This window comes from Crocodylus porosus, unplaced genomic scaffold (genome assembly GCF_001723895.1).
Source record: "Crocodylus porosus isolate Cpor-Errol unplaced genomic scaffold, CroPor_comp1, whole genome shotgun sequence".
Lineage (NCBI taxonomy): Eukaryota > Metazoa > Chordata > Crocodylia > Crocodylidae > Crocodylus > Crocodylus porosus.
In genome coordinates, this window is record NW_017728936.1 from 7,879,372 (window position 1) to 7,903,651 (window position 24,280).

At 51.8% G+C, this 24,280-nt stretch overlaps 2 protein-coding genes and 1 long non-coding RNA gene across 3 annotated transcripts in view; 2 read left to right on the top strand and 1 right to left on the bottom strand.

The window, feature by feature from the left end:
• LOC109317935 (signal peptide, CUB and EGF-like domain-containing protein 1) overlaps positions 1-109 on the top strand; it is a 3,931-nt gene extending 3,822 nt beyond the window's left edge. The window contains exon 8 of the mRNA XM_019546900.1: positions 101-109. Within this exon, the coding sequence (XP_019402445.1) occupies positions 101-109 (9 nt within the window). The remainder of the gene's footprint in view (positions 1-100) is intronic.
• A 1,150-nt stretch (positions 110-1,259) lies between these two features.
• On the top strand, positions 1,260-24,181 carry LOC109318033. The gene is made up of 23 exons (XM_019547044.1): positions 1,260-1,475; positions 3,502-3,722; positions 3,940-4,086; positions 4,752-4,916; positions 5,504-5,655; positions 5,895-6,063; positions 6,687-8,194; positions 8,640-8,765; positions 9,209-9,388; positions 9,596-9,820; positions 10,253-10,379; positions 11,284-11,483; positions 11,748-11,960; positions 13,274-13,419; positions 14,046-14,173; positions 15,994-16,126; positions 16,691-16,823; positions 17,332-17,490; positions 17,918-18,044; positions 18,409-18,620; positions 20,544-20,706; positions 21,157-21,239; positions 23,288-24,181. The coding sequence occupies exons 7-23, from the start codon at positions 7,993-7,995 to the stop codon at positions 23,467-23,469; spliced, it is 2,739 nt and encodes a 912-aa protein (XP_019402589.1). The 5' UTR covers positions 1,260-1,475; positions 3,502-3,722; positions 3,940-4,086; positions 4,752-4,916; positions 5,504-5,655; positions 5,895-6,063; positions 6,687-7,992; the 3' UTR covers positions 23,470-24,181.
• LOC109318037 lies at positions 11,876-14,934 on the bottom strand. Its single transcript, XR_002103169.1, has 3 exons — positions 14,845-14,934; positions 13,042-13,044; positions 11,876-11,888 (listed from the first exon to the last, which is right to left on the bottom strand). It is a non-coding gene; the product is annotated as an uncharacterized LOC109318037 (long non-coding RNA).
• Positions 24,182-24,280: the final 99 nt, after the last annotated feature.

Here is a 24,280-nt window from a genome sequence, read left to right on the forward strand (position 1 = left end):
ATCTGTGCCCAGCAGGACTCTTCTGTGAACCACCCAACAAAAGTGAGGGGGCTGTGGAGGGCTGCGCCTGTGTTTTTGCTGTCAGTCTGTGTCACTGCAGGAAGATTAGGCCAAAAGCAGTCTGTTGGACTCAGTAAGGCATATTCTGTCTCCTGTAGGGTGATCTTGTGTCCAGCTGAAGAAAGCAGGGGCTAATGCATAGATCAGAAGACTAAAGGCAATGCATAGCACACTTCTCATTCCTGGGGAAATAGTCTTGAAGGCACCTGAGTGGGTTTGTGTTCTGTCTTCCAGGTTCGGGGGTACAGCTGCCCAGGCCATGCCCTGTGGGGTACTTCTGCCCACCGGGCACCAGCTTCAGTGCAGAACACCCGTGTCCAAGGGGCACCTTCGGACCAAAGCCTGGGGCCACTCATGAATCTGACTGTGAGCCCTGCCCCGCAGGTAAGAAAGGGTTTGCCACAAGGCACTGGGGGGGACTTTGAGTGAAGCACTGAGGGGAAAAGTGCTGACTTTAGTCTCCACCCGCATTTGCAGCAAGCAGTCTCCATCAACATTTGCAGCGAGGGCATAGAGGAGACATAGAAACCCTTTCACCACGGACTTCCTTTCTTCTCATTTCAGGCATGTATTGCTCAGCTCCAGGTTTGACCCAGCCATCTGGGTTTTGCCATTCGGGCTATTATTGCACCAAGGGAGCCATCACCCCAGCCCCCATCAAACACCAGGTGAGTGAATCCCAGAGGGACTGGGTTGTCCATTGCACCAGTAACCTTAGGCTGGGACCGAGGAGTAAGGGCCTCTCCCCTAGCAATGTGGTGGTGTAGTACCATAGAGCAGCAACTTCTAGATATTCCAGTAATCCTGCAGCAGTTGGGATCACACCTTCAGACCACTGCCCAGTTGCAGGTTCTGGGTGAAGACTGGAGATCTTGATAATATCTATTGAGAGGAGTGGATGGCAGCATGGTGCTGGAATGTGATGTTGTAGGAATCCCATCCCAGTCCTCCTCTCTGCATGTCACACTGGGGCTGTGTTGCCTGGAACCCCTCACAGGGGTGCTAATTCCTGGCATAGATGTGCTTAACCATGACAGACCAGCCAATGTGTCAGGGGCCCTTTTCAAGCCAGCTCAGGCCTCGAGCAAGTGGCCCAGCTCACCTACAGCCTGCAACTCAAATTCATGCTTCCCCGTGGCTCTTTTTGCAGCCGATCATGCTTCCTGAATCTCACTGTGTTTGTTTTTCCTCCCCCAGGTCGAGTCTGCTGGCCTTTCTCTTCCTGGAAATGACATCTGCCCTCCTGGGCATTTCTGCCCCAATGGTACCAGCTATCCCATCCCCTGCCCTCCTGGATCCTACTCCTCTTCGCTGGGCCTGGGGGCAGAGGATCAGTGTCAGCTCTGTCCAGCGGGGCGGTACTGCAGTCGGGCAGGCCTGTCCGATCTGTCCCAGGCATCGCTGTGTAGTGCAGGGTAAGGAGATGTGGTCACTTATGTTTAATGCTGAAAAGTCCAGACCCACCATTCTCCTAAAGACGGAGCAGGGAGCAGCTGTAGCACTTTGTCACTGAGAAATAGGGGCACAGGTTATCCCAGGAGCTTAGTACCAGGATACCCCCTTCCTGGGTCACTTGGAATCCAGCCCAGCACGATCCCAGATAATGTTAACATCCCTCATTTGGTCTTGGTCCAGCTGTGCTTGGCAGCGGGCTCCAACAGCAACTGAGTTAGGGCCTGGATCTCTGCTGCCCTGCACTCTGTGTGCACTCACCTGTGCCAGCTGGGTGTAAAGAGCAGCCGCTCTGATTCAGTGGGCACTGGGATCTTTGCACTGGCTGAAATGACTGAATGACTTGCAGGACAGCGGGATATCAGGGCCACTGGTTTTCAGGCCTGGACCTGTTGTCGACAATCCCAGAACAGATGTCCAAGGATTAACTAAGCCACAGACCATATTATTCTCACCCCTGCAAGGGCGAGTCCCTTGAGGAGAGGAATGAGGCACTGATTCACTTGCCCACTGTCTTCTACAGTGGGCAGAGAAGCCTTCAAGGCCCAGGGCCATCAGTCAGACCCTATTCCCCAGCCACTTTGTCACAAAACTGAGTTTGCTTCAAACTCCTGATCTCACCTGCTGTGATGTCAACATGGAATGGTTTTTTTCACTTTTCTCTCACCTGCATTAAACACATTTCCCACTAGATGGTGCGATAACCCATGACAAGGAAACCGCAGGATCAATTAATCCAGTCTGCTCCGCATCCTAATTAGAACACCCCGGTGTCACCTCACCATCACACGTATTAAGCCCTCACATGTTTTAAAACCTGTAAATCCCATACCCTTGCAGGATCCTCCTAACAGGATATTCCTTGTGCTTTGCCCACTCATCCCAAGTAATGGGGCACCCCCTCTTCCCCTTTGTGGGGCAGCTGCACAATCTGTTTGACGTCCCTGTCAGGGAGTGACTGCCAACACGCAAATTAAAGCTTTGTTTGCTTAACACCATTCCTCGTGCTTCTGGGAATTTGCCCATAGGTCGCCCTTCCTGTTTCTGCTCCTTGGAGACGTCACCCTTCGATTCCCTGTAGACATTTTACAAGTCCCCTCTTCACATGCTGTGTAGATTGGCTGAACAGAACAATTTGAATGCTTCTGTATATGTTAATTCAGTTTTGGTTACATTGGGAAGGTTGGGGCAGTGGAGAGATGCAGGTAAACAGAAAGTATGTAGTTTGGATAGCTGTGTCATCATCAGTGATGTCCATCAGAAGAGGGCGTTCTGATGTGATACGCACGATGGATCATGTCACCCAGAGGCTTGTACTTCCTGGAGCTAGTTGGTGTCCTCTGTTGCTTTGGACATGCAAACCCCAAAGTGAGTCAGGATCTCCCTGCCTCTGGCAGCCCATCTCACTGCCACTTGGAAGAGAAGATACTGCTCACAGGAGCAATGGTCTTACACATTACAAGGAGCAACCATCTCAAGTTGCAGCAAGGGAAGTTGAGGTTAGATATTAGGAAGAATTTTCTCACCAGGAAGGTAGTAAAAAACACTGGAACAGGTTACCCAGAGAGGTTGCGGATTCATCCGTGGTGGTTTTTAAGACCTGGCTAGGCAAAGCCTTAGCTGGAGTGATGTAGTTGGGGCTGGTCTTGCTTTGAGCAGGAGGGTGGACTAGATGTGACCTTCTGAGGTCCCCTCCAACCCTCATTGTTTGTGATTTTATGACTGTGTCTCGAGACCCTCAGATTTCTGTAGCACTTTGCTGTCCTTCAGGTTTAGCTGCAAAAACCAGTTGGTCTTCCTGGTTTGGGCAGAGATGGGATGGGATGCTGGTAGAGTTGGTGGCTGTGCAAGGTGGCTGCAGTCCATTTATTTTATTGGACATCCCTGAACAAGGATGCCCGGGTGCCAAGTGATTGGAACTGATGCTCTTTTCTGAGGCCGTGAAATCAAGTGTGAATTCTTTGAATTCCTCCTCCTTATTTCTTACAGGTACGTTTGCCTTGAAGGCAGCTCTGGCCCCTGCCCCTCTAATGGTCTTCATGGGTACAGATGCCCAAGTGGCTTCTACTGTCCTACTGGGACCGGACTGGAGATACCCTGTGAGCCTGGCATGTTCAGCCCAATGCCTGGAGCAAGCGTATGCCTCCCTTGCCCCGCTGGTGTGACTTGCAGATATGCTGCCACTGTAGAGCCACTCAGCTGCCCCCAAGGTAAGGCATCTGCTGTACAGCAGCGTCTTTAACCCAAGACAAGAAGGTGCGGGCTCTGAGGAGTCCCGCCAGCACATAGATCTCTGTACATCCCCCTGTCAGGCACCGCAGTGAGGGCCCCCCAGCTCTTGGGGTGGAATTGCAGCCCTACTGAGGTCACCAAGAGCTCTGCTATTTGCTTTGTCCAGGGAGCAGCACCCCCTCTTTGTATTTGCAGGTTACTATTGTCCATCTCAGACCGCCATGCCCCTGCCATGCCCTGAAGGTACCCTGAACACCTTGGAGGGGGCACTGTCCCCTGCAGCATGCAAGCCTTGCCCGGTGGGGAGGTACTGTCGGGGCCATGCAAACTGGGAGCCGGATGGTAAGTTGTCCTGCTAGAACCAGGGCTAAAGAGCGCTGGGTGCTTGTCTGCATTAGATGGAGTGGGGTTTTCTGAGCTCAGTGGGGCAGATACCGGAGAGGTCAGAGGCAGGGTGTTGAAGGTACCCTTTTTCTGAGGCTCTTATTACCTCCATCTCTCCTGCTTTCATTCTTGCAATCCAGCTTTGGCTCCTTCATTCTTCAAGGTCTCCTCCCAGTGCTTTTCTTGTCTCCCGTCTTTCCTTGCTGTCTAGTCCCCACCACTCTTTCACTCAATCTTTGTCCTCTGTTGCTTTCTGTCAAGCACAGAGGAAAGGCGTTGAGACCCAGAGGCAGATGTTAATCCTCTGAGGAAAAACAGGAGAGACTGAGACCTTTCCAGAGGACAGGGGACCTGGGAAGGAGGGGATGAGAGGGCCTGCAGGGTAGGGGGTCGGGATGAGTGATGGGAGTGGATGTTGAGGCTGGGGCAAGTGAGTCCAGAGGAAAATGGCCCAGGTCAGAGGGGTGGGAGACAGAGGTGTGCTGCTGGTGGAAACTAGAGCCACTTTCATCCTTGACTGAGCTGCCCCCGTGTTGTGGGACTGGGAGTAGGTGCTTCCCTTGGCCTCACCAAGCTAAGAGCCATGGGCAGGTCCCTGAGCACCCTCTGTTTTCTGATGGCAGGGTTGTGTTCAGCTGGATATTACTGCGCAGGAGGGGCTGCCGATGCTGTCCCACACAGGACACCTGGGTTCCCGCTCAATGGACCCTGCCCCCTTGGGCACTACTGTCCAGAGGGCACTCTCTTCCCTGTCGCCTGCCCAGTGGGCACCCTAAATAACTCCACGGGTAAGTGCAGCTCAGGGCTTCCCCTGCTTCCCCTCATGGGTTTCTGCAGAGTTCACTATCAGCGGCACCCTGCCCTCCCCCCAGTCTCTTCCCTGGCCACGAGTAGGACCCAGAGATGAGCAGAATGACAGAGTGGACTTCTGCAGACTTGCTGTCCTGTCCTTCCAGGTTCCTGCCCCTCTTTGTGCCTCTGTCTGTAAAATGGAAAAAAACCACCTCTTCCCCCAGGGAAGGGGCAGGCTTAATCCTTTCATTCATGCAAAGTAGGTTGCAACTCATCTGTAGTTATCTGGACATGTTACAGCAGTCACAGTGCAGGATGCTGTGGCTGTGGAGAGCCCCATGGCAGCAGCAAGGATACCCCTGGAAGCTGCCTGCCACCTGCCGCTTGCACTGAAGGAAGATACTCTCCGAATGAGCAGCGATAAAGTGCCTGTGACACATGGCAGAGCAGATCCAGTTCCAGCCAAAGGGTGGCAGTTGCAGGCAATTGCAATAGCTGTTATTATTGCAAATGCAACACTGATGTCACTGCAGCTCAGATGAGTGCTTCCTCCCATTCCTTTGTGCCTCTGCCTTTCCCCCAGGCAGCTCCTCCCAGGACAGCTGCGTGCCGTGCTATGCTGGCTTCTTCTGCGCTAGCGTCGGTCTGAGCTCACCCACGGGACCTTGTGCTGCCGGGTTTTACTGCCCGGCCAACTTCAGCTCCTTCAGCCCCACTGCCTTCCTCTGCCCGAAGGTACTTGCCTCTGGCTGGGATGGGGAGGGGCTGGGTCCCTGCTTGTGACAGCTGGGTAGCTAACCTTCAGTCTAACAGTGTCAGCCTAACATTTGGAGAGAAGCTTCACAGGCCGTGGCCGTAGTCCCATCCACAGGACTTTGCCATAGGCTTTTGTTCCTTGGGGGCTGGCCCAGCAAACAGACCTGACTTTTCCTGGGTTTCTGTCCATTTCTGTTCCCTCTCTGTCTGATTCCTAGGGTCATTTCTGTACCTCAGGGGCTGCCTACCCTACCCCATGCCCCACCGGGGAGTACCAGCCAAATAGGGGGTCCGAGTCCTGCATCCCCTGCCAGCCGGGCTTCTACTGCCAGGAGACGGTCTCAGGAGACCCCAAACACTGCCCACCGCACACCTACTGTCCAGCAGGTATGTACAGGATGCCCCCCACCCCCAACACACCAGCATATGCAGGCTCCCACTGTCCTTTTGGCTGCCCTGGATAGGACGTGTCAGTACATGCCCTTGCCCATCACCCTGCTGCTACTTCCCTCTTTACTCCTCCCCCCCCCGGTATGTGAGTGTCTTACCCTTGACCATATGTCTGGGGATCTCACCACAGGCAAGGGCTGGAGTAAACCGCATAGACACCTTACTAAAGAATGAAGAGCAATGTGGCAAGAAAGGGCCTGACTGCTTCTGAATCACATCTTAGGGAGTCATTACATCTGTGTGATTTGGATGTAACACTCTCCGAGGTCACAGCACCCTCAGCAAGGCAGGGAAGAGTAAGGCCTCTTCCCCTTTGCATTGCTGAGACTGCTCAGCCTGGAGCAGGTGGATAATTACCCAGTATAAGTAATGACCTGGTGGGTGCGTCCCCCTGGCTGTGCTCATCTGGTTACGCGGTAGGTACAGGAGCTCCACATCCAACCTATATCATCACTGAGTGTAACCAGCCTGCTGCATGGTTGAAGCACCTTGTGCTGACAAACACCATTGCCTTTCTGTGACCCTCTGCCTTTATGTCACCTCTCACATTTCCATTTTAGGCACCCTGGTTCCTTGTCCATGCCCTGATGGCACATTTACTCCTCCGAACAAAACCGGCCTGCAGGACGAGAGGGAATGCCTGGCCTGCTCGGCTGGTCACTACTGCAGGTCACAGTTCTCCCTGCTGCACTGTAGTTTTGATTGTATTTTGTTTGGTCCCCACCCTAAACTGTTGCGCAGCGTTGTTATGTGCTGTCCGGCAGCTGCGGGTTCCACCTCAGAAGCAGCCGCATTCTAATGGTGGGTGCAGCAGTCCCAAAGTACAATAGTCTCGGTGCTGAAACCCTTCCACAGGGCCTGATTTATGGCTCTATGCAATACGCTATGAAGGAAGTAAACCTTGCCCTATCTTGCATGGGTGCTGGCTCCAGCTTCCTGGGACACGTGCAGGGCACTGGGTGGCAGACTTGGGTCAGCTGAGGGCTGGACCTGTTATGATTATCTGAGCCTGTCATCTCCATTTCTGAATTGCGACACTCTGGCCTTTGTGCCTTCTTGTGGCAACGATTTCCATGGCGTGGAGCATCTTCTCTTTGAATTTCCGAACTTCAGCCTCATGGAAACTCTCCTTTGTTTTGTGTTGTGAAGCTAGGAGGATAGAAATGCACCCTTTCCTCCCACTCCTCTACCCCGCTTATGTCACACTAGACGTCATACTCAGGTTTCTCAGGGAAGACTGGGGAAGTAGCTGGTACATTTTCTGCATTTTTTTTCTAGTTGAAAAGCAATGAAAAATGGTTATTGCGAGTAATGCAGATTCTTTGTGATCCAGAGCCAAGCGGCGGGGAAAAGGTCACTTTGCCCTTAGTGGTGTTTTATGTTCTGTCTTCTAAGAAGTTGACAGACTGGACTTGCATACGTTTTGGACACGGTATTTCTGAAGCACTGAGGGTGTCGGGGTCCAGCAAATGTATTCTGACCCATATCAAAGGATAATGAGCAACATTATCCCCCCCGTGCAGACGAGGCCAAGGCAAAGGCAGGGACATGTTCATGCTTGCAGAGACCTCTCAGGAATGCAGGCACCCAAGGGCCATTTTCAAAGAGAGTTTGGCACTTAGGAGCCAAAGATTTTCTGAAAGCCACTGACAGTTTCACCTGAAGTGAATTGCTGGAGGTCACAGAAGGAGTCTGTGGTGGGGTCAGCACTGAAACTTGAGAGCCCCTGCCTCATCTCCTTTATAATACATGTATCCATTATTCAAAGAATTGGTCAACTTGCACCTTTTTCCGGTATAAGCCTCTTGGTTGTTCTGTCTCGTGGGTGTACTGTGTACAGGAGCCCCTGCATGACTGAGTGTGTGCATGCATTTCATTACTCTGTTTCCCGCATACATTTCCCCCTGCTCTCTTCACACCAGGGGCGGGCGGCTGGAGGGGAAGTGTGCTGCTGGGTACTTCTGCCAGGCCAGGAGCTTTGAATCAACTCCCCAAGGCCATGACTTCCCATGGAGCTCCCTGGCTGAGTGTCCCTGGGGGCAGGTGTGCGCAGGACTGTGCCCTGAAGGTATGTGCCCACCAGCATGGAGCCGTTTGCGACAGATATCTGGTTTTAGAAGTGCTGCACTCCTCACAACCTCACACTGGCTCCTTCCCTTTCTCCATCAACTGACCAAACCCCCAAATCCAAGCAATGGAGGGCGTGGTATCACATAGACCCTGGCTGAAGGTTATGGCTTAGCCCAAGTCTAGCTCCAGTTCTTCTCATCCTGGTTCCTGCTGCGCTCAGTGACTGAGTAGGGGTCTCCGGGTACCAGTTCAGTGCAGACCTAAGCAAGAGCCCTGAATCTGAAGCCCTCACCCCTCGTTTGGTAGTTCACTGTACTAGCGATTGGTTTGGTGTGGCTCTCCTCTTCCTAAGAATGGTGCCTCCCCAACCCTGTAGATGCTCATTCTGGGACAGATCCTGAGTCATCTTCTCTATGAGGACAGCTTCTGTCTTCCTTCTCTAGGTTTCTATTGCCAGGAGGGAGCCGAGGTGCCCACACCATGCCCCGCCAACACTATCCGAACTGTCCCAGGGGCCAGCCAAAGAGAAGACTGCCTGCCTTGCCCCCCAGGCCGCTGGTGTCAAGCAGGTCAGGGCTGGGGTGGGGAACAGGAGTCACTTTCCATGCATGTGTGGCACATGGCTGAGTCTAGCCAGGCTGGGGTTGGGCATAGGGGACTAGACCTTCGGGCAGAGGGACCACCCAGCTGACCCAGGCAGTTAGGTATCTTGCCTCCACTGCGGCCAACTGAACGTTGCTGAGGAAAGAACAAATCCCCACATGGTTCACACTAGGAGGATTATTTATTGATTTATTGCCCCCTTTCTAAATACTAATAGGACCTTATCTGGAGAGGGACCCAAGGCCGAACCCAGGCTCTAATCTTCTTGTGCCCCAAACTGATGCTGGGGTTGTGGCTAGATTGGATGTGTATGAGAGTTTGAAGAGGCCTGGGGAAGAGGCAGGGGAAGGAGGGTCGGGGTGGTGGGTGAGGGTCCCCCCACTGCTGCTTATGCTGTCTGTGTGTTTAGGAGACCCAGTGAGCTACCTCTGCCCTTCTGGACACTACTGCACTGGGGGGAACGTCACTGGTCCCAGCAGCTTCATGGTCCCTCAGCAGTGTCCTGAGCATACCTACTACCCAGGCCTAGGAGCACAGAGCCTTGCAGACTGCCAGCCTTGCCCTCCTGGCTACCGCTGCCCCATGCCAGGTGAGGGCCCCACGTTGCTGCTATTGAAACCAGATGCAAGGTCAAATCTCTACATGGAAAAGGATGAGTGGGTGGAGGCAAGGGGTGGGGGCCATGGGAGATGCCAAAGAAAGCTGCACGAGCTATGGATGGTCAAGGGAGTGGGAGCACATTCCTCTAAACCCCTCTTTGCTTCCTCTCTCTTTTTTTCCACTTTCTTTTCCACAGGCCTTACCACCTTTGAAGACTACCCTTGCCCCCCTGGGCATTGGTGCCCAGGGGAAGGAGACACTTTCCTTTGCCCACCTGGCACTTTCAGGACCCAGCCTGGTGCAGCCTCCTTGGACGAGTGTGACCCCTGCTCTCCTGGATATTATTGCCCAGACCCAGCCCAGACAAAGATGCCCAATATCCAAGGAACACCTTGTGAACCTGGCTATGAATGCCCACTTGGTGAGGGATTCATGCCCCTTGGCTCTTTCTTGTTCTGCTGTCTGCCAGCACCTCTGCAATGCCATCCAGGACCCAGTGGGATCTGACAGGAGTTGGCAATGGTGGCTCTGCAGTGAACCTCAGGGGCAGTGGTCATTGTGGGGGACATGGCAGTAGTCACAGATCCCTGAAACTAGATCTTGCCCCTTGAATCCTGTCCTCTTTTGCAGTGTGCATAAGCCCCAAGTGGAGTGAGATGAGGCTAGTGAAGAGCAGGTGCCTTGCATCCAATTGCAACATTCAAATGCACCCAACCCTTTTTGCGTTCAAGCCTACTTCAGTGGGTTTCCATTGGCCTTCAGTGTGTACTGGGAAACGTGGGTCATGCAGAGATAATCACGGGGTGGAAACGTCCCCAGGCTCATTGGGTCTCTGGTGCTTGTGTCCCCTCAGGTTCAGTAAATCCAATCATATGCAGACCTGGCTTCTACTGTGGGCTTCATACAGGGGTCCCTTCCATGTGTCCTGGTGGGTATTACTGTCCTGAAGGATCCTCGAGGTACAATGCCCCTGAGCAGCTGTGAGTATACGGGAGACCGGTGAAGGCAGCAATAGCCTCTGAGAAGTTCTGACCGCTGTGAAATCCACCAGGATTAATGTTTCAACCACAACCACAACCTTTGTGCATATGGCAAACATTGCAGATGTGTCTTCCACCACAGCCATAGATTTAGAAGCTGCTGGAGCTAATGAGAGTGCTTCTTAATTTGTGTTAATTAGCCTGCAGTTGGGCCAGGAGACAGGACAGAGGACGGAGCACAGTCCGGGCCAGTGAAATCCACTTCACGTGTGCAGCAGATTCATGCTGAGCTAACCCGTGAAGTTTTCTAGTTACATCCTTGGCAGTGGACCCTGGGAGCCTGTCAGCGGTGGAGGGGCTTCTGTCAATGGTATCTGTGGGCACAGGAAAAGCAAAGTCCCATGTATGCCATGCACTGCAGTCAAGTATGCGCGAGCCCATCCAGAGTGCTGATTTCAAAGCTGGCTTGGCAGATTTGGTTTGAGGTGCTGATTTCCCCATGCAAAGGCTAGCAGCCCGGCCCAGTGTTACAGTACTAGCACAGCTCAAGCTGACTTTGAACCTATCTCTTCAAAGCATCCCCAGCTTTGTAGCTCTGGGTTCTCAACAGCTGTCTGTACAGCGGACTGTGCTTATAGTGACCTGGGATACCAAGACACCGTTCACAGTGAAGAAAAGAGAACTTTGGGTGCATTTCAGTGGATTCTGTGTATTTTCTGAACAGATTTCACTCGTTTCTGCACTCTGTCACTCCATCTGAAATGCAGCAGCTGTCTCCTTGCAGACAGGTGCCAAAGTTGCTGCAGACTAGAGCTTCCTGTCAGCCTGGCAGGAGGGCACTTGGGAATATCAGCCAAGAACTTTTCCCATTCACCCTGCCTCCTGCCTCTGTGTCTCTCTTTAGGTGTGTGTTTCCCTATTACTGCCCCCCTGGGAGCGTGCATCCGCTTCCCTGCAAAGGAGGATACATGGCGTGCAACGTGACAGGCCCCAGGGACTCCTTTGAGACATGCTGCAGGCTCTGTGATGCTGGCACCTACCGTAGTGACTTCCTCACCACCCCATCCTGCCAGCCCTGCCCAGCCGGCTTCACCTGCCCACCCGGTAACTGAGAATCCAGGGGGCTTCAGGGGTGTGACAAGCCCGTGAGCCTGGGCAGGTTACAGGGTTATTCTGCTGAGACTCTGGGCAGCGCGCGGGGCTGGGATCTCACAGGTGATCCAGGTCTCTGGGCTCCGTCGGATCCAGAGCTCGAAGTTAAATAATTAACCGCCTTGCTTGCCTTCATAATGCAGTGAGCTAGGTCCTTCCCATTTCACCAATGCAGGGGACAGCCACTTTTGACTTGCCTCTGTTACTTCCCCCTAGGCAGTTCAAATTACCTCCAGCAGCCCTGCCCCAAAGGCTATTACTGCCCTCCCATGGCACATGCCCCTGTGCCCTGCCCCCCCGGGACGCATGGGAACAGCAGCCTTGCAAAGCACCCTGACGAATGCCATGCCTGTCCTGCTGGTTTCTTCAGCCACCTCCGTGCTCAGACAGGGTGTTTTCCCTGCGGGAGCTCTTCCTCCTCACAGCCAGGTGAGTTGCATCTTCTGTATGTGGAGCTGCCTTGAGATTTTAAAACACCAACCCCTTGGCATCTGTGTTGCTATGAATGAGTTTGTGATCCAGGGAAGGGCCAGCTCATTTGTGGTTCTGCATCTGCCACGTGTCCTGGCTTTGCCCCACCGCTGAGACAGTGCACAGTTTTCAGATCCACCCTGATCCCTCACAGACTGGGCTAGCTGAGGCATTAGAAGTTCAGTCCTGCCAGGTCCAGGAGGAGGGAGGAATAGACAAGGGTCCCTGCTCATGCTTGCCATGCGACTCCTCTGAATCTAATGCAGTTACACCAGGATGCATTGCCCAGCCCTGCAGTGAGTGCAGTGGATAGAGGTTACTTGGGCAGGGTGACCAAAATAACTCCAGTTGGGGCCCTGATAAAGTGGGAGAAGCCCTGGGCTCTCAGCCAGCATGAGGTGGAGCATACTCCTTGCCCTGTGATGTGGCCATGTGCACTCTGACAATCCCACTCACAGTCATGTCCTCCCTAGCGGGTTTTGAGTAATAAAACAGGGGACTCCTGCAGTTACCAGCTGTGAGTGGACAGGCCCTGACCTGCTCCAGGTGGCTCAATGGACAAGTTAAAACCCACCTGCTGTAGGAACGTAGAGTCATAGCAAATATGGCTGGGAAGAGCCTCAGGAAGTCATCTTGACCCACCCCTGCCCAAGGCTGGCCATCCCTGTCTAAACCATCCCAGATAAGGTTTGACTAACATGCACTTGAAAACTCCCTGCAATAATGGCTGTGTGCCCTCTCTTGGTAAGCTGTTCCAGGACTTAACCACCTTCAGAATGAGATCCTTCTTCCTAGTATCTCCCCAGTTGCAATTTCATAAATTTCTTAGACATTAGGGCTGGAAGGGACCTCAGAAGATCATCGAGTCCAGCCCCCCGCCCAAAGGGCAGGAAATCAGCTGGGGTCACAGGATCCCAGCAAGATAAGCATCCAATTTGCTCTTGAAGGTGTTCAATGTAAGTGCTTGAACTACCTCCAATGGCAGGCTCATTCATTCCCATGACTTCATGTGCTGTCCCTAGCAAACCCAGGGAGCAACTGCCTGCCATCATCTTCACAACAACCCTTTCTTGTAACTGCAGACAGTTACCAAATCTTCCTCTGGTCTTCTGTTCTCCAGACCCCAGTGCTTCCAACCCTTCCTCATATAGCAGTAGCTGTGAATGGAGCTGGAGAGTAGGCAATATGAAAGGAACTTGCTGTGGGTAGGCACAGTTCCCAGTCACCTTGATTTCCACTAATGCTGGGTACTCCTGCTGCTGTTTTCTAAGGTGCTACCAGCTGTACCTGCCATGGGCTGAACCGGGCATTTCAGCAGTCAGATGGCTCCTGTATCTGCCAGACAGGGTATGTTTACTATGATGAGAGAGGCAAGAAAAGTTCTGACAGCAACAGTGACCAGGACTGCCAGTCTCAGGTAAGATGCTTCTGCAACACAAGGCCCTTGAGTGTATTAAACCTGAATGACTCAGGTGAGAAGGCAAGTGAGTGGGGGGGGAAAGACAGCCCTGTGCTTGGAATAGTGGCTTAGGATGCAAAAGCTTGGGTTCGATTCTCTGATCCACCCCTGGATCTTGGGCCAGATCATTCGGTCTTTCTGTGCCTCAGTTCTAAGTCTGTAAAACTGGGATAATAGCACTGCCCTACTTCACAGAGGTTGCATGAGGATAAGCACATTGAAGGTTGGGAGGCAACAGCATACTCTGGTAATGGGGCCATCTAGGTATCCAAAACTGATGACCTCATTCACTGTGTTGTCATTAGGGTGGCTTCTAATTAGAGCTGGAAAGGGAATTTGATGGGAATCAACATTCGGGGCTGGAAGCGACCTTGCAAGATCATTATTGATATTGTTGTCATTTCCTCTGTCTGTTTTCCGACCAGTTAACAGTGCAAAATGGATTAAGATTTACCCTTCAAATGCTAGAGTTCAGATGACAGGTGGGACAGGGGAGAGTGGCAGGGGGCTGAGTCATGCCAGAGCAGTGGCATCCCTGTTTTTCATCCCTGTCTTATGTGAATCTGTGGGTCTTGCTGCTGCAGGTGGAGGAGCGCTGTGCTCCCGGAGAAGTCCGTCTGGCATCCACGCGCCAGTGTGTTTCACCCAAACGGTATGACTGCTCTCCTTTCTGTGGCCCAGTGGATGGAGAACTCAACGCAGAGCTGGGCATGTACGTTTTAAGTTAAGAAAACACTTCAAGCAGAGGCTGGGCTTGAATTTTGCCCAGTCAACTGTGAATGGAAGTAGTTCAGTCTTGTGTGTCCTGTGAAATAAGCTGCTGGTTTCAGTCCACTTGCTAACTTCAAAAGAGTCCAGATCATTGTCCCTGCAGATGGACTCAATAGATGAGCAAATAGTTTATAGGAACATGGACTGTGAACTTCTGCCAACCACACCATGGTGGAGACCCTTTGGTTAGGCCTGAATGAGGAAGACTTCTTGGGATGCATACCCCTTGCTGGACTTCTTCCAGGAGTCAATATTGGCCCCCAGTCCACAGCTTTTTCCACTAGCATCAAATTTCTTCTACTGACTTCCTATTAAAGAAAAGGTCCCAAGATTTTCCAAAGTGTCTAATCATTTAGGATGCCCAGCTTCAGATGGCTGAAAAGGCCCTGGTTTTCAGAGGGTGTGGGTTTAGTACTTACTGCAGATGAGCCCCTTGGAAGATTTTAACCAAAAAGGAAGCCTAATTCAGAGTCCAATCCTCATTTATCTGTTTAATGGAGAAGCTAAATATGTTCATTGGTGGACACATCTACATGTGCACATTTACTGCACAGTAACCAAAATTATTGCACAAAACAGGTGTACATCTGCATATGCACACCCATGCTGCACAATAAATATGCTGGTTTATGCCAATTTGAGCATAAATTTGGTACCTGGATCATGCTGGTATCAAATTTACATCTGATTAGTTACTGTGCAGTAACGTGTGTAGACGCTAGGTCTGCCCAGCTACTAGAGGGCTGACCTGAACTCAGCCCCAGTGCCCAAGGCTGGCCGCCTCTCCGGGCTTCAGTTTGTGACTAAAGTTAATCCCAAATGCTGGCAGCCATGTGGTTAGAGGCTGGAGCTCCCCTCAGTGACCACAGAGACACACGGCAAGCTGCTCTGACCTGGGACTAAATTTAGTCTGAGGTCACCTGTCTGTGTAGATGCTGGCCTATTCCTGCTTACTGCACAGGAATTTACTGTGCAGTAAACTTAAGCCAGTGTAAATGCATGTGTAGACATGCCCACTTAGTACCAGTAAGTTATGACCATGTTCTGTGCACATGAACTACTCCACCTCAGAATCCAGACAGCTAAAGGAATACACTATATAGAAACTAGCAGAAGAACGTTGATTTACAATGTGCATTGTTCTTACCTCCCATTGTTTTCAGCAAAAATTTTGGAAGGGATACACTGGTTTATAGCAATGTTTAACTAGTAGGGGATAGAAGGAGATGTATGTAGGGCGGCGGAGTATCTCATATCTACCTACTATACTGCTCTGATACCTTTCTATAAACCATCTTCTGCTGGCTATTTGGAGTTCGGATATAAGGGGTATGGGCAATAATACCTCTTAAGGGGAGCTGCCTCCCAGGTGTGCACAACAGCTGTTATGATATATCATGCACCTGTGGTGATACAGGTTAGCTAAATCACTGTAATTTTGACCCTGAATAAAAGAGTGTTGAAGTGGCAATGGTTTTGCTACATTTGTATCACTACAGAGTGGTGCAGATGTAACAGATAACATTGTGGCAGCGTATGTGTGTATCATTTGATATCACCACAGTTGTCACATCAAGGATGCCCTGGACTGGATGGACTTTGCATGTGATCCAGCTTGCTAATTCCTTTCCTAAAGAGTTGGCTTACTCACTGTACAGATGATAGATAGAACAATAGAGCTGGTCTCAGGTCTGGCCATTGGCACCTTGCGGCTGCCTGCCAGGGGACTTAAGGAACAGGCCCCTTCCTCTCCTTTGCAAGGTGTCACTGTGAACAATACATCTCTGCTGAAGAGCTGTGTGACCGGGAGTGCCTGCTGAGAGCCCCACAGATCTCTCTGAGGGTTGGCATCAATCAAGAGCTGCTTCTGAGTGTGGAGGAGGGAGAGGACAGAGTGAGTATAAGGGCTAGGACTTGCTCTCTGGGTTGGAGGGAGGCTGGAGAACGCAGAGTGTGGAAAGGCGGAGAGACTCCTGGGCTTCCAGGCAGGGAGCTGATGCAATGTGCGGGATCCACCGTGTGAGAAGGACGTGGAGGATGCTCCGTATTGTTCACGGAGCAGGACGCTGAGAAGGTGGGAGGTTGCAAATCATTACAAAATAGCAGTGGCTGGGTTTGGGAGAGAGAGTCACCAGGCCCATATCTGCTGCCGCCAGAACACTTGCCATGGAGCAACCCTGAGGCAGAGCATCTGAAAGCAGCACTGGAGCTTGTACCAGGGCTACTTTAGGCCAGCTACGCCCTCTCCGTTCTGGGAATGGGCATGCATTGGGCAGGGACAAGTGGGTAGGGTGTGCTGCTTGGCAGTGGTCCTGGGTGTGGTACAGGGGCAGGGTAGACAAGTCTAGGAATGTCCAAGGTGGACTAATTAAAGGTAGGGATAGGCCTAAATCCTGGGGAGTGGGCAGCTTCCAGGGCCGAGAGTATCACCAAGAGCTTGTTGTCCTGTGTTTTACAGGAAGTGACCGGCATCCTGGGACCAGATGAGCACGTGCAGAGGAGCCAGCGGGTGCATTTTGTTCTGTTTAGCCCAGGCGGGGTGTTGGGTGTCATGATTTCCAGCACAGAAGACCTCAATGAATTCCTCACAGGTAAAACCCAAGAGCTGTCTAGAAGGGAAGAGTCAGCAAAGAGCCCCAGTCAGACCAAGCTGCAGGTTTCCTCTCAGCTCATCGGGGGTAGAGGGAATTTGCTCTCGATCTCTCCACACAGCACAAGGGAGGGGTCCTCATTTGACAGAAAAACTGGACTGTGGCCCAGTTGTGTGAAAACTGGACTGTTCAGTTGAGGTATTAACTGGCTTCACATTCAACCCCCTTGGGCACCTGGAAATTCACTCATTTGCGGTTATAACATGACTCCAGCCCACGAAAAAGGATGAGTGGAAGATCCTGCACCTTTGCAGATAGATGAGCGGGCATGATGCTCCTCTTGCCTCCGTTGGCCACTGCCTGCAGTAAAGTTACCCCGTTCTGCATTCAGAGCAGAATTTGGCCCCATGTAAGGGAATTAATTCTGTTTTGCCAAGTGAGTAGGGGATTTTGTCCTTTGCTGCCTGTTGGCAGGCTTCACTCTTTTCTTCCCTGTCTCCATGGCCAGCCTCAGGAGAATTTGGGCCAGCTACACCCTTGCAGAAAGGTCGGCATAGCAAGACCATCCCTCCCAAGGATCCAAACCGCTTACCCCACATCCCAAACCCCATCGTGTGCATGCATGTGGGAGACACCATCCTCTTCCAGCTCAGCATCCATCCCCATGGTGAGTGCTGCCATTTGCATTCATGCTTGTCTGTCCAAGCTACTTGCGTGCCTAGGCTCAGCCACTTCTGTGACTGCCTACTAAAGTCTCTGCTGGGGCTGCCTGCCTGCACATCTTTCTGTCTGCCCAGGACTCCTGGTCTAATCTTGACTCAACTCCAGACTCAGCCGGTATTTTTAGTGTCTCAGTTTTCCTGTCCGTACAACTGGGATAGAAGTGCCTACTACATGAGGTGATTCTGAGACTTTTGTACAGGGTAAAGCACTATTAAGACCCTCAGCTCTCATTAGTTATACCACAGATTGTCGTTAGAGGCTCTGATGTGTGGAGCTGCATAAAACAAACCCGTCGCACAAGCAGTGTGGCCTGGCTTCATCCCGGCCAAGCCCGGAGCTCAGAGTTGTGATTCTGTCCTGCTTGTTCCCAGATCGCGCTTCCAGCCACTACCCAGTCTATCAGAAACAGCATCTTTACAACAGCAACCCCAGCTGGGATTTCGGTCCCTTCCGACGACTGGAGCACCTCATTCGGGAGACCCACCTCAACATCTCCAAGTAATGCCTGATGCTGCTAACAGTGCCCGGGTGGGGAGGGAGCTTATACCTAAGCAGGTATGGGGGCTGTTGTGCCTTCTTCTTATTAGAGGAGAACCATGTCTTCAATGAAATGTTAGGTCCAGTGCATTGGGCATAGTGCGAGAATCCATGACCAAGGGTTTGAGTCACTGAAGTCCAGGGAAAGATGCCCATTGAATTCAGTGAGCTTCAGACCAGCCTGAATGGCCGAGTTTGACAAGAGCCTTTCCTCTGGATAAGGCATTTCACTTCCCAACTGGAGCAGGCTAGTGGCTGTAGTTGTGTGAAGCTGAACACAAGAGGGCAGCTGGAGCTACACGCATCATTTCCCCCTCTCCTTCAGGTTTGCTCACGTTTTCCCAGATCCTGGGAGATATGTTTTCAGGGACAGCACCGTCCAGGACCGTACCTTGATTGTGACTGTGAATGAGGAGAACATGGGCTGTGACCCTAAGGATTCCTCCTTTCAGCCCTCGTCTCCGTACCAGCTGGCCAGGCATGGGATCCTGAAGCACCGGAAGCTAAATCTAGCACCCAACTGGGCAGCTGTCACAGGTACCACAGCCAAGGTGCACTGATACCTTCAATTAAAGGATCTTATCAATGGCCTCCTTTGGAGGAATGAGCTCCTGTTGATGCATGTTGTTTTTCATCAGGTTGTCTTTCAGTTAACTAGGAGGAATGACCTTTACAGGCCTTATCACTAAAGGACCAACATGATCTTTGGTATAACACCGTTCTTAATCTGCTTGTTGCAGGCATTAATTTGGCTAGCCCAGTATGTTCATGCTAGGCCAGCTGTTGGCATTTAGAATGAACATCTGTCCTCGTCCTGCAGATACACAAACCCATTGTGAGGTGAATAAAGCTTGTGACCTGCGCTCTGGGGGCTTCCAGCAGGCTAGGGCTGCAGGAGAAGCAGAAACAAAGGCAGCTGGGTCCTATGGGACATTGGCAATGAGGAAGAGCTCATGCCAGGGATATAAAGAGCCATAGTCTCCATGCTAGGGATATAAAGGTGTGCCGGGGATATAAAGAACCACAGTCTCCATGGCTCTCCATTGATAAGTGCCCGCTGCTGAAGGGAGGCCTGCTTGTATTTTTTAATTTAAGGTGTTGCTCCCTCATTCACTACCAAGCCCAGCCTCTGATGCCTCAGTAGCACGTGGATTCTTGAGCCTGTAAGTCAGTCTCTGCACCTGGTAGAGCAGGGGTAGCCATCCTGCAGCACAGGTACCACAGGTGACACAGGCAGCCTCCATGTGTGGCACACAGCTGATCAGGGTGGGGACAGGCAACACAGTGGCAAATGGGGCAGGAGGCAGAAAGCGGAGCAGGAGATTAGGCAGGGAGCATAGGGCAAGAAGCGGAAAGCAGAGCAGCAGAGCAGATAAGGAGCACAGAGTGGAGAACAGAAAGGAAAGCAGCAGATCAGGCAGAGGAAGGAGATTGGAGTGGCACTGTTGAGCTAATTTGGGGCATGTCTGCCAAAGAGACTGGCCCCTATTGTGGTAGATCATGTCTGAACCAGCCTTCCTCTCTGGAAATGGCATCAAGCCATTGGCTGTTCCCTGTTCTAATTGCTCCTGGGGTTGAGCCTCCCAAGGGTTCATGCTCTCCCTAGCCAGAAACTGCTCAGAGGCAGGCATTAAAAGGCTGCCTTTTCTCCCTGCCCTGCAAGGAATGCAGTTAATTGAGGGCTTTGCTCCCCTTAGCACCAGCTGCAAATGTCAGCATTTCTGTGGGAGGCTGGAGGAGCGGGAATGTCTCGCAAAGCACTTGCTGTAGACGAGTCAAGCAGGCAGGCAGACAAGATCTGATCCTAGGAGCACGTCTGTACCTAGGGTAGACACCTGGCTCAGTCTCCCCTCAGTGAGAGGGGGCAGAAAGGAAGGGAGCACAGAAATATAAATGAACCAGCAAGTGTGTGCGCCAGCTTCCAGGGCCCTCAGCTGCCAGTGCCAAAGAGCTCTCCCTCCTCCACACAGTGCTGGGCTCACAGGGGCATTTGGTAAAGGCCTGATCAGTGGAGATGCAGGTGACTTAAGGTCCCCCCATGCTGCGGGGCATTGAGGGCTTGTGGAGGAAGGAGAGTGCTCAGCCAAGATGATGACAGTCTCTACATGTCCTTCTGATCAGGCCATGGAGGGGGCACATGCTTTGTGCAATCCAGGGGTGATTGCCAGCTTCCACCCATATCCTGCATGCTGAATGTTGTGACCATCCTTTGACAATGGGTGGTGAGAGCATCAGGACATGGCTGCAGGCTCTGGGGTGCTGCTGATAACAGCTGCAGGAGGCTTTAGGCCTTCCTTCCTGCAAAGTGCAGGGCCAGTTTCACACCAAGGCTATCCCAGTTACCTATTACACCAAAAGGAAACTCATCCCACGCACCCATCACAGGTCCTATGGGTGCACTCAGTGTCACACAGCTCTCTCCTCCACCTCTTACATCCCACTGTCTCATGGCCTCTTCAGCAGTGCTCTTTGTCCTGGGCTTCTTGATCCTCATGCTGCTGACCCTGGCGATTGTGCTGAGGCCCCCCATCTCCAACCCCAGCCCCATGAAGAGCTGGAAGCCACGATGGAGGAGCCTGGGTGAGCCACACATCCCTCCGGAGTATGTTCTCATTAAAGACAGGTAAGCCCCCCATGTGTTGGCACTCTGCTTACTCCAGAGCACGCAGATTTAGAGGCCTGTGGATACAGGGCAAGAGCAATGGGAAATGTGGGCTTCCTATTGCTGCCCCTTGGCACTGGGCTTCTGTCCACTATACTGGCACAATGAGACACCAGCTACACAGAGGAGAAGCTTCTCTGCTTTCCCACAGAGTGGTGGGTACCTCTGTTGCTCTCCAGTCCTTGTGCGTGTCTCTACCACAGTTCCCTGCCTGGCACCATTACTTCACTCTTGCCTGGGTCTGTCTCCCATGTCTCCCTTCAGAAGCTTCAAGGAAAACACTTGTCCCCGTGTCTGACCAGGGCTGGCAACAGTGTGGCTGCTGCTGGGAGCCAGCACTAGCCCTGTGGTTGGTGCAGAAAGGGATGTTGTAGCCATGGCTATGCTTCACTCTCTTTCTCTCCCCCCCAGCCTTCAGTTCTACGAAGCTCTTGGCCCCCACGGCTCTGGAGAAGGAGCTGATACCGGAGAGAAAGCAATTATTTACGGTGCAGGTAAAGCGTTTTGGCAAGTGGCTGTGCCCCTCCTTTTGATTCATTCACACTCACTCCGACTTCTCTTCTAATTCTTATTCTGCGCCCTTATGGCATTCAAGGGTCCTCAGAGCTCACACATACGTTTGGAGTCACTCGCTCAGGCTGCCATGCAGACACACTCAGACACACGCACCTATTTTAAGCTCAGCCTTCCATTCACACACCCTCCCAGTAGAGGACAAAGTCCTTCCAGCTGTATAATGGGTATGAAATGGTCACCCTGGCTGGTCGTGAGCAGAGTGGTCAAGCTCTGTGGGGTGTCAGAAGAAGAAAGTTAAGTTGCGTTTCTGGAAAATTAAGGCCCTGTGTTTTGCTGCTTGGGTTTCTCCGTTTTCCAAGCATCCAACACCTAGTGTGTGTCTTTCTCCCATTCTACAGGTGGCCCTGTCTTGAGATTTACAAGATGAGATACAGTAAGTCTGGGGCCCAGAAGATGGCACCATCCACTGATGCTGGGAATAGCTGTGCTAACAAAGAAACGACAGTATAACCTCATGAATCGGGCATGCTCGCGACCGAGCACCTGCCGGAAATGTGAAAATTTGGGATTTTTTAAATCAGAGCAGCAGCCGGGGAAGGAGAAGGGGAATAGTGGTGGCTGGACCCAGAGCAGCAGCCACATGTGGAGCGGCAACGTGGAGTGGCAGATGGCAGTGGCAGCTGCCACGTGCAAGATTCCCCCTCTGCTGCCCCAGGAATGGCCACCGCTACTCCCTGATGGAGTTATAAAGTTTTAAAAAGTGACAGATTTTTGTTAATTCCAGATTTTTTATATCCAGATTTATGAGGTTATACTATATAACTAAAAGCCAGAAAGGCTGGAGGCAGTGATTCTTGGCCAGAGTGCCACAGTTCCCCAGGGTGCCACAAGATCTCTTTAAAAGTGATACAGGGTGCTGCACAGTATTAACACTGTTAGGTGTGTGAACACCTATGTGTGATTCACAGGATGAAGCCACAGATTTCAGATAGGAAACCATAGTGGCAAAAGCCATGCTGAACTGCTGTGATATTTCTGAATTCTTTGCAATGCAAGAATAGTTTTATTATTTTTCTGTAAGTCGAAAAATGGTTGAAAGCTTAACAGCGGTGTTTTCTGAGGGGGGCCTTGAGTCTTACAAGGTTGACAACCACTGTTGTAGGAAAAAGCCAGTTAGGGCTGTGCAGCAAAGAACAGCCAGAGAGAAATTTGCTCTCTTAGGAAGAGTTTCTGAACTTCCAGGTCTCTGCAGAAATCCTGCCAGAGCAATATGACTTCCCTTTTACTGCCCCTGTTCTGAAGCACAGGATGGCACTGCTGTTTCCACTGCCATCCTAGTCCCCCGGTCCCCCACTCTTTCTTTTGCATCTTTGAGACAAATAAGTATAAACGTATTTTTGAAGTGCCCTCATCTAGAAAGTGCCCAGGCATTGCAAATGTCATCACAAGCAAAAGCTGCTGCTATGCAGAGCACACAAACTCCAAGACCAAACAGTACTTCGTATTCAGTCTCAAAGCGTTTTGCAAAGGCTGCCGTCTTCAGTCCCTGGGGCAGGGCTGGGGAAGGTAAAGCACATGGAAGGGATGTGAGTAGTTTTAAGGGCCAGCAGGAAGTCCACAGCTGAGTTGTGCAGAAGCTGTAGCTTTCCTTCCATTTGCCCTTTGAGGCTGGGCTTCTTTTTTTTCAACTTATTGTAGGGTTGGGGAAAGCTCAGGGGAGCTGATCCCAATAGGCTTCAGTCTCTGCAGTGCTGTCACACACTCATCTCACACTCACAGATATGTGTTTAGCCATCTTTCCATTCACAGCCCTCTGTATCCCCGCCTCCCCGCTTCTAGCCGGGGAGTTGACTTTTTCTTCTCCTGTTACTCTCCCTTGCATTGTGTGAAGCCAGCCGAGCTGCCGGGTGCCGTGGTCAGTGTCTTGAGATGATAGCCACTTGCAGTTCAGGAGAGGATTCCAGCAAAGGAATCATCTTGGATCTTGTGCTCAGCTGTAGAAAATGAAGGGTCTCTTGTGTTTCAGGAGAGCAGCCAGCCCTGAGAAACCTGGAGGATTTCAGTGTCCGCACCCTGTACGATAAGCTGGAGGACCAGAACCTGCACCTGGCATCTCAGCTGACCAAACACAGAATGGATGTGATGGCCTTTTACAGGGGCATGAGCCAGAGGATCCAGGATCTGGCGGTCAGTATGCCAGGGAGATGAAAGGAGAGAGTTGTGGGCCTACAGATGTTGTAGCACAGGCAGTTCTTCTGGAGTGAGGATTTACTTAGGGTAGCTCTCGTTCCTGGCTCCTGGATGGAAGAAGTAACTGGAAACATGCTGCAGCAGGAGATTCCCTGCTTCCATGTACAGCTCACTGTGGTTAGCAGGGCCTTTGTTGCCTTTCTGTAGCAGCCCATTCCCTTGAGGCTGCACAACTGGGTGCAGCGCGCAGCTGCCCCCTTTCTTTGCAGAAGCAGACCAGCAGCAACACATCATGCTGCACTAAAAGCCTGCCCACGTCCCAGTGGAGATCAAGGTGCTAATGGATCCAGAATCCAGAATGGATCAGCTTTGGCTCTCTCCCCCAGTGTCCAGACACGGCGTTTATCTGGACCACTTCTCCCTGTCTTGGCTGTGCTGAACCTTTGTGTGTACCTTTCCCTGGCTCTCGTCCAGCACTGCAGTGTTCAGGCATCATTTCTGAGTTCAGCTGCCCAGGAATCTCAACGCCTGGGAGTTCATCTTGCTCTTAATGCCCACTGTGCTCTTCACAGTCACTTCTCTTTAGTACCTGGTGCTTGCTGCCTTTACCCACACAGCCTGGCTCCTCACTCTTCCCCTGTCCGTGTAGACATGGTTGTAGCACAGATGGCCAGGCCCGGTCTAGCTTTAGGTTACAAATAGCAGTGTTTGCACAGCAGCTTAGGCTTCAGACCAGTGGTGCATCCTGCTGTTGGTGGCCCTCGGTTCTCTTTGAATGTTCTCCTCAAGTGCACCCAGATTCTTCAGTGTCCTTAGGCAGGCACGTCAT

What these genes read in the sequence shown, in the direction of transcription:
- LOC109318033 (XM_019547044.1), top strand. Translation starts at nt 7,993, where the DNA reads ATGCATTTCATTACTCTGTTTCCCGCATACATTTCCCCCTGCTCTCTT. An exon ending in CTACCGCTGCCCCATGCCAG is followed by an intron (nt 9,389 to 9,595) that starts GTGAGGGCCCCA and finishes TCTTTTCCACAG; the next exon opens with GCCTTACCACCTTTGAAGAC. An exon ending in GCTCAGCATCCATCCCCATG is followed by an intron (nt 17,491 to 17,917) that starts GTGAGTGCTGCC and finishes GCTTGTTCCCAG; the next exon opens with ATCGCGCTTCCAGCCACTAC.